General features: G+C 40.0%; 1 protein-coding gene and 1 long non-coding RNA gene across 6 annotated transcripts in view; one reads left to right on the top strand and one right to left on the bottom strand.

Annotated features, from left to right (window-relative positions):
• Positions 1-242: 242 nt before the first annotated feature.
• LOC136991160 (uncharacterized) lies at positions 243-3,189 on the bottom strand. 2 transcript variants are annotated; one of them, XR_010883203.1, is made up of 2 exons: positions 3,107-3,189; positions 243-2,527 (listed from the first exon to the last, which is right to left on the bottom strand). It is a non-coding gene; the product is annotated as an uncharacterized lncRNA (long non-coding RNA). The 2 variants fall into 2 exon arrangements; XR_010883204.1 differs by having other exon boundaries at positions 243-2,594; positions 3,107-3,165.
• Positions 3,190-3,298: 109 nt separating this feature from the next.
• Positions 3,299-9,248, top strand: part of MON2 (MON2 homolog, regulator of endosome-to-Golgi trafficking) — an 83,790-nt gene continuing 77,840 nt past the window's right edge. For 3 of the 4 annotated variants that reach the window (XM_067314209.1, XM_067314199.1, XM_067314192.1), the window contains exon 1: positions 3,299-3,521. In XM_067314209.1, coding sequence (XP_067170310.1) covers positions 3,411-3,521 — 111 coding nt within the window. In that variant the 5' untranslated portion in view covers positions 3,299-3,410. Of the gene's footprint in view, positions 3,522-4,333; positions 4,484-9,248 lie in introns of all 4 variants that reach the window. The other variant, XM_067314218.1, reaches the window with a different exon arrangement.

Genomic DNA, 9,248 nt, shown 5'->3' with positions numbered 1-9,248 from the left:
TTAAAGTCTGAATCTGTATATGTCTATTAGGATGGATTATAGCTTTGAGTAGATACCTGAAATTAATACAGCTGAGTGCTATCCCATTTTTAATATAATAAAAAGGACTGATGCACATCATTTGAAATGATCATGAACAGTGGTTCCAAGAGGTAACTGAATGAATCATAATAAGTTTCATGAGCATTTCTGTTGGTAATTAGGGTCATAAAGCTACCGTGAATGATTCCAAACACCATCCATCACAAAATAACATATAATTTAATAACAAAGCAAACAACAGTATAATAACCATAGTGCAATACAAAGCTTAACAGCTAACTAGCATTTTTAACATGCTAGTCAAAAATGTGCCCTCAGAGATGTCCACACAAACTGTTCCACTTTTGACTCAAAAGTGACTTGAAATGAAACTGAGGCATTTAAAAAAATTTTTGAAAAATGAAAAAGAACACATATAATAATGTAAAAGTTTATTATGTTATAGAGTGAGTAGAAGGAATGAATTTCCAAATGAGATAAATTAAATAGACTTTCATGATGCTGTCAGGGAAAAGTTCAAGGACTTTGGGGGGGGGGGGGAAAACACACCAATGCTCAACAGCTCTACAGTTTTTAAGAATCAAGAACATGAATAATTTTTGCAAATGAGAGTAGCATCTGGTCCTTTTTTCCCTGATCTGCAAAACTGAGCCATATTACGACTAGTCCAAAGGGTGGGATGTCAGCCAAAAACACCTTTAAAAAGTTTTAGATGTTACATTTAATAAAGGTGACAAGGTTGCTATCAAGCCATTGCAAGTATAGAGAGCCTATAGCATGTTCCAATTCTATGCCATTACGTATCTGGAATAAGAAAAGACAATTCAGCAGCAAGTATTATAACACATGAGCTAATATGATAAAAATAATTGACATCATGAAATAATCTGCTTTAGATTAAGAAACCATCATTGCACACAAACAGTATTAATTAAAACACACACTAATACAAAAAGCATTTATTTCTAAGAAAGTTGTAATAGTTTTCAAAGTATTCCAAAGCATTAACCATTACTGTTCCTAAATATTTGTATGCTTTTTTAAAAAAAACCCACAATTGTCAGAGCACAATACACTCTGACCAGGTTCTTTTAGATATTTCATCCATGGAGGGTTTAATGTTTAATAACAAATTTACTTATTTGTAGATATTTGATGTTACATGGTATTTGGATTTAGCAGAATGATACAGCAACCTACTGAAATCACAATACAAGCGTAAGTTGTAAAGTAAGCGAAGCTGCACTTCATACAATATAGCAATTGCAATATACAGGAGAGTCACAGTACAAACCTGATTCTCATTACAGGTCTCTATAATACGCTCACCATCACAAAGCCAGGCATCTCCAGTCACCGGGAAGTAATACATGGGTTGAAACCAGCTTGAGCCCGTTGCTCTCTTCAAAGTTCTTTTTGTTGGCTGTTTTATTTATTTATTTATTTTTACACTCTATGTTAAGCTGAGCCACTCCCCCCGTGCTGGTCTGGCTAACTCAAGATGACATTCACATTCTTCGGATTAACTCAGGGAAAAAACATTTACACAACCAGTTGATCCACTCAACTGATATAGCTGTTTATCTAAAACAAAGGCCCTCTGGTCCTCCTTTTCTAAGATAAATTCAGCTTTCTTTGCAACAGCTGTGGTCAGTTACTCCCTACATTCTTCCCTGAACTTCATGGGCACATCACCCTTGCCCATCTCCTCTGAACATATACCTTCAGTACTCTTAATATAAGGCATTTCTCTGGGAGGAAACAGGGAAAAAAATCTACTGCTATGGCTTTGATTGAAGAAAAAGAAAGTCATCTATCTTTCATATAAGTTAATTGGCATTCACAACATGAGTAGTCCCCTGACTAAACTGACTGTTTACAATATTTTTGCTTTTGCTAAACAAAAGAGTAAAACATGCACAAAATTAGCATTAGCAATTAGCAAATTTTTCCAGTGTTCTCAAGCTTTAAGACTACAGACTATAGAAACTCAAAAATGTTTTGGAATTCTCTGGGGTTATGGATTTACTACAGTATCATTTTGCACTACAGCAGGAGAGCCACTGCAGTACCAGATTTACCACAACTAGGATATGGAGAAATAATTACCTCAGTGAAGACCAAAAATCTTTGTGAAGTGTTACCTGTCTGATGATGAATGGGGTCCTCTACAAAGAAGCTCCATAAAAGCATTCAATCTGTTTGGGAGCGAAGCTTTTGCAGTGGCTGAAGTTACACAAGAAAATTACAAAATGCTACAGTTACTGGCTAAAGATCTTAGGATTTTTGTTTGCACCTGCTGCTGAAACATGGCTTAGGTAGCATTTTTTTTTTTTTTTTTTTTTAAAAAAAAGGGGGAACACTGTTGTAGAGCTACTGCAAATAAGATATTTCTGGAAGCGTCTTCACGTCCCTTCCTCCGTCCTGTTTTCGTAGAGGTGCTGCCCCTCTGTTTCTCTCATCAACTAAGAATTCAGTCCGACTTCTACGTGGAGAAAAGCATAGAAACGTTGTGGACAGAAAAAGATGGCCAAGCATACAAAAGTTAAAATCTGCAGAAGAAAGTGAAGTACTTCACACACACCGAAAACAAAAAAAAAACAAAACAAACAAAAAAACCCCACCACCCAGAAGAGTCCGTTTCACAGTTTTTAACCACCCTCAAGGCAGACCTGCTCTCCGAGAGCCAGACACCCAGGCGGCAGAGGGCTTTCGGAGCCCACCAGCAGCGGTGTTTACCGGCTGGAGAACCTCCGCGCCGGCTCCCTTCAGCGAAGGGTGCTTATCAGGGACGCCCGTGGCGCAGTTGCACGAAACAGCGCTTTGAGCGAGATGCCGAGCGGCGGCCGCCCAGCCGGGGCAGCGCCGCGATGGCGGCTCCCCTCGGCCCCGGCCGCGGCGACCCCCGACGCGACCCGAGCCGCCTCCCGGCCCTGCACCCGCGGCACTTCCCAAGCGACAGGGCTTTTGACGTGCTGCTTGTCGCGAAACCGCGGCCGGCCCTGCCGCTGCCCAGACGCCTCCCGCCGTAACGGCCCGGTGGTGCCGGCGGCCCGGCGCTCACCTCCGTGCGGGGACGGACGACACCCGCCGCCTGGCCCCCATCGGGCCGCGGCGCGGCTCTCCCCGCCCCCGGGCCGGGCCGGGCGTGCGCAAGGCGGGCTGACGCGCGGCGCTGGCGGCGCCCGGCATTGTGGGAGCGGAGGGGGCGGCGCCGAGGCCGAGGCCGGGGCCGGGGCCGGGGCCGTGGTGACGGGTTCCGGTGCTGGGGCGCAGACGTGTCGGGCCGCGTCGGTGGGCGAGAGGCGCCGCCGTCCTGCCCCGCCGGAGCAGCTCCCGCCGCGGCCTGGGGCCGGCCCGGCGGCGCCATGTCCGGGACCAGCAGCCCCGAAGCCGTGAAGAAGCTGCTGGAAAACATGCAGGGGGACCTGCGGGGCCTGAGCCTCGAATGCCGCAAAAAATTCCCCCCCGTGAAGGAGGTGAGGGGCCGGGGCGCCGTCGCGCCGGGGCCCGCGGAAGGCGGGGCGCCGCGGCGGGAGCTGGCAGCGGGCTGAGCCGCCGGGCCGGGCCCGGCGCTGGGCAGCGGTCCGTGCCCTGCGGCCGCGGCTCGCCCGGCGGCTCCGTGTCCGGGGCTGGTGCTTCCGGCGCGGTGCCGAAGCGGGGAGCTCGGCCGGGATAGCTGAGCTTCCTCAGCCGGGCGGTGGGGGGGTGTCTGTGGGACAGCTCCTTGTAACTGGAGAAACTCGGGGGACAGAGTACTTTAGGTTACTTTTTTCTCCCTTAAAACAAAACAAAACCTTACCTTAACTGGATTATATGTTTTATCTTTCAAATCTGGATTTACTGTACTTGCAGCTCGAGACTTCAGTTATCTTGATAACTAGGATTACTCCAGCTGAAGAGAAATTAGAATATTCTCTCTAATTAAAAGTATACACTTTAACAGTATGTTTTCTTTTAGTATATTTATACAGTGAATTTAACTTTTTCTCTGTCAGTAGTTTGTGAGTTGCCATTTCTTAAAATATATTTTCCACACAATGGTGGAAGGAAAAACTGAGATTAAGTTGCAGGACCAGAAAGGTATCTGTGAAGATATGAAAAAGACACTGCCAATTTGGAAGAAAGGAATTGCGTATTTAGTATGACTTTAGTTTTAATTAAGTGATAATATATTTAGTGTCATACAAAGTATTAAATACTTTAATATATGAATTGAAGCTAGTGATTGTGCTGTTTTGAAAGGCATGAAGTGCTGTACTGTAGTAGAGCATGTTATGTATGATTGCAGGTTGCAGAAGAATACCAGTGTGTTTGAGAATGTGTGGTCACATATAATCAAGAAAAGGTTGTGATCATTTGGACAGAAGGCCCAGTGTGTATTTTAGAGAGAGGCTGAGGTTCCATTTCCACATTCTCCGGTGTATTAATGCGTGACTTTGTAAGTTATTAAGTTGCTGAACCACTTTCCCCACTGTGATAATGTTTACCTTCTTCAAGATCTACAGAGGAGATGGGCAATGTAATTTTTAAGTTAGTATTTTTAATAATGCTTCATTATATCTGCCATGCTGAAGGTTAAAATAACCACTGCACGTACACTTCTTGGTATTTGCTTGTTTTCCATGTTTAGCATATTCTTGTGTGTGACTTTTTGTGTTCCCTTTTGCATCTAGACAGCAGTTTATATAGCTTACTTTGCTAATAAAATGTTTTCACAGTTGTGTGGAGTTTGGATAGGTTGTATTTGTGAACACCTTCCAGTACTACTCCACAGAGAGGTGGGACTTTTTCTGAAGCAAATTGTGGGTCCTTATATAGAAGTCTGAGGTGAGTAGCAGTCCTGTAGTAGGATATATGATACAGTTGTGAGGAAGTAAGACTGTTTCCTGCTTCTGGAAGCCCCTTTTTTTTTTCTTCTTCTTTTCCTCTCTCTAGTTTTAAAGGAAACTGATATCTTACTTTTCTGTCTGTCAGATCTGAACTGATGAATTGGTATTTGAATCATATGCATTTGTTCTAATCATGACTGGATTTAGCTAGTGATCAGAGGAGTTGAATTTTCTTCTTACTGATTTGGAACAGTGCCAGTTTTTTGAACTGCTTTTAAATGTAGGCTTCTTTAAACTGATTCCTAATACTTATGATCTCACTGTTGACTTGTGATATAACTAGACTGTTCTCATTTCCACCTCATGCCAAGTAGTTTATATGCTTATATTGCAGCTGATATGTGTGCCTCCGTGTCACTTTTTAATGCTGTCATAGTGTGATAAAGCTATTGAAAAATACGTAGTCTAAAATAATAGTTGTGAGCTCTATTATAGTTGTTAGATTCGATAGGTGCTGTGTACAGGTAAACTGCTTCTAATAATCCTTTCAATTTCTGAGGGAAACTTTGCTCACAGCTATTTGTTATCATCAGCCCTTTCTAAAATTATTTCTGTCTACTCTGTTCTTTTGGATTTTTATATTAATAGTGTTAATGAAAATTCTGCAAAATCAGTTTAGTTGGTAGTTTTGCTGCTGATAAAGGAAGTAGTGTAGTTCCCAGTTCTGCCTGTTGCTCAACTGATTAATGTTAACAAAACCTTTTTGAATCACTACTGTAAGGAGTTAAAGTGTCATAATCAGAAAAATAATACCCATTTTAATTAAACGGGGTTTTAGTTTTCACCTTCTAAATATGTTTGTAATGAACATGTTATTATGTATATGTATACATGTGTGCGCATGTATATATACACACACACACACGTTATATAACTAATGCCATATTTATTAGGTACAAAGAGAGCAAAACAGTATTAAATGATTCTTTGAACAGACAGGTAGATGGCACAGACAGCTTTATCAGATTTTTGGGGGTCAGCAGAAAAGGGATCAGCTGGCTGTCTTTTGAAATCTGTGAGATTTAGACCTTCTCCTCAGACAGGTACCTGAATTAAGGTCTTAAGATCTTGCTGGGAATGGAACTTGAACTCTTTGGTATTTTAAGCACTTTTGTCTCATATAGTTTCAATTACTTTTGAGTCTGTAAAGTTTTCTTAGTAAGTCGTATTTATGTGGAGATCATGTAGTTCTTAAGTCCAGTCACTTCTAACAGTGGATTTTGAGGTTTCTACTAATGCTCTGATAATCTGTTAAGAAACCTTGAAACTGTTGAATATCTCCCAATGTTAAACTTACAAGTATGTGGCAAACCCTGAAACTTCCTTCCCCTTACAAACAAAAAGAATTTCTTCCTAAGAAATAACAGAATGCATTTTTGCCCCCAAAGCAGTCTACACTACTTCTTTGTTGTGTATGACAGATTATGCACATGAGTAGAACCATTTATTTTGCTAGGTCATGTCACTTAATACTGTGCAAAATGGGAACCGCGGAAAGAGTTTGTGGATTTGACATTATGTTGCTGGCAGTATTTTGGGATTAACCATGTGTTAGACTTATTTTTTTAAGGGTGTGGAGAATACTGATTACTATTAGGTTTCAGACCAACATCTATTTGTTGTTAGGGTTTTCTTGTCTGTTTCTGTATGATTAGGGTATAAACCCTATATGTTGCTTAAGATTGTCTACAGAAATACTCTAAACATGAAAGCTATATACTGTGACCAAAGAGTGATTTGGTGATTGCATGTCTGTGATATGCCAAAACTGTTTATATTGGCAGATGTACAACTAATTACACTGCTGAAAAACGTACTCCTGTTTTCAGTATTTTTTCATATCCCAGTTATAGAAACAAACACTAACCAGGGAGGTGAGAGCGGCTTTCAGGACAAACATAAATTAAACTGTATCTTTGGAGTTTAAAATAAAGGAGGATGAAGCAGTCTTTGGTACCAGCAGTGGTTTTGCTCATGTTATATTAAGTAATCTGATGTTTCTCTTAGAAGACAGTATTACTTGGCCATAATTCTCTGTCTTTAATATGGGGTCTTTAGGCTTTGTTCTTTATTAATACATAGTAGTGCTTAACTTCTGACTCTGAATTGACCTGCACGATACACATAACAGAGCTCAATGCAGTATTTTAACCTGCTAGTGACCGCAGTTTGAATATTCTGTGCTGGGTGTGTGCCAAAGCAGACAGTACTGTTTTTAACCATCATCTTGAAAAATTGTTGTGCCATCATGTTGAGTAATTTAGCAGAAGTGCTTCAGGTCTGTTTTTAAACAACAAATCCTTAATTTAAAAAAATTAGCTTAGAAAGTGAATTGGAGTATGAACTTCATCTTATCATAATATTGAAAATAATTTAGTGTGTTAAATCAATTGTCTAATGTTCCTTATTCTGGTTGAAAATACTGTTATGTAAGTAACATCTGATTTGGTTAGATGATTCGGTTGGGTAAGGAACCTTAGAAATACAGTGAAAAATATTTATATTTAACAGAAATAATTGAATTAAAAGGGGGGGGGGGCAGAAGCATACCAGAAAATTCTTCTCAACCTGAATGTCAAACTTGTTTCAGTCTTATAACTCCATGTTGTTTACATAGATCCAGTCCAGCCATCTGAGCTTTCTAAGTAGGCTTGTAGCCTCTAGGTTGACACAGGGCTTTTTTATTTTTTTAACTATCAATTAAAACCAAAGGAACTTAAAAAGCACAGAAAAAGTTTAACCCTGGTCCAGCTTACTGCACAGTTACAGGAATGTTTGGGCAGGTAGAAGAGCGATAAGGAAAGAGCAGGTAGGGTTGGAGAAGAGCAGGAACTGCATGCTTGGGTGACTGGGTCAGCTTGCATGGCCTCAACCAGTCGTGGAAGAGAGGTGTGCTTTTCACTTAGCAGCTCTTTAATTGATTGAAAGTTGTAGTATCTTTATGTTTTAGGATGTTTGCTGCTGGAGTAACTTGGAACAGTGGAAAAGAAATAATGTTCAACTTCCCTAAGCTTTACATGGGCACTTTGAAAAGCAGCACTTCTTTAGCTTGGAGTATTTCAGTGAAAGTGCTCTCTAGAGATTCTTGAAAGATATTTTTTGATATCCTTTCCATACTGTTTCTTTCCCAGACCTTTGAAAAGGAGCAGAATTGCTTTTGTTAAACTACTTATTGAGTTGCGTATGCCTTTGGCATACTAAAGTATTTTTGAAACAATGTAGTTAATTGATTCACTATATCTAGGAGAAATAATAGGATCTGATTTTGCAGTCTTATTTTCCTTCTTTTATTAGAACTTTACCTATAGGCAAGTGGCTTTAAGTTCTTTGAGTAAAGGTTAAAGAGTCCAGACTTGAGCAGCTTCTGGATAAGTAAGAAATTGTTTTTGAAATTGTTTCATTACACTGTAAGTTATATGGCCCCTTCTTAGGGACTCCCTGTTGTGTACTGTGAACACAGTTTTATTCATACATTTCTTCCTTTGAAGCCCACTGCTCTCTGTATGGAGATATACCTGACAGTTGCATCCACTTAATTAAATCATTCTAGTTCTGGAATGATTTGCTGATACTGAACTCATCTTAGTGCTAATGCTGAAAAATTGGTTTGGAAGCTTATTCTTTTAGGGAATCTCTCTGATATTGTTGGGTAGCAACATGAAAGCAAATGTAAGGATATATTGCAATATTTAAACGTGTTACAAAGGTTAATTAGGTTCATAGTTTTCAAGTGATCTTCAGATATTCATATTGATAAATCTTGACTTTAGGATTCCTGATGCAACTGTAATGGATAGTAAAAAAAAAAAAATTAGGTGTGGTATGTCAATATTAGCTGTTTGTTTTGCAAGTATTTCAGAAAGTCTGTTGACTGTAGTCCAGTAGACAAATGAGGGATTAAGAAAGAAAAAGATATGCTGAAATGCTTTGTAATTTGGCCCTTTCAGTCACTTAATGTATTACTAGTATTGATGGGTTTGAGAGAGCTGTGTTCATGCACCTATCACAGTGAAAAAACAGGAAACAAATGGACTTGGCATAGAACAGACCTTAGTACATAAATTGTTCTCTGTAGGGGTAACCAAGTTTTTTTTTGCTTTATTTTTCTACTAAAATGTATTAAGTAATCCTGAAGCTATAGCCTATAGGAGGGAGCTTAACTTGTAGTGAGCTTTCCAAGTTGGTTAATTTTCAAGTCTTCACAGCATTAGTTCAGAAAGATGCAAATACTGTAGAAAGTGTTTTTTGTTTGCTTTAATGAGTCAACACTTAACTAATGTTTTGAAAATTCATTCGAGATGGAGAAACTGTGAT

Source organism: Apteryx mantelli, chromosome 1 (assembly GCF_036417845.1).
Source record: "Apteryx mantelli isolate bAptMan1 chromosome 1, bAptMan1.hap1, whole genome shotgun sequence".
NCBI classification, from domain to species: Eukaryota; Metazoa; Chordata; class Aves; order Apterygiformes; family Apterygidae; genus Apteryx; species Apteryx mantelli.
Note: the sequence above shows the minus strand (reverse complement) of the source record. Positions and strands in the feature narration are given on the sequence as shown.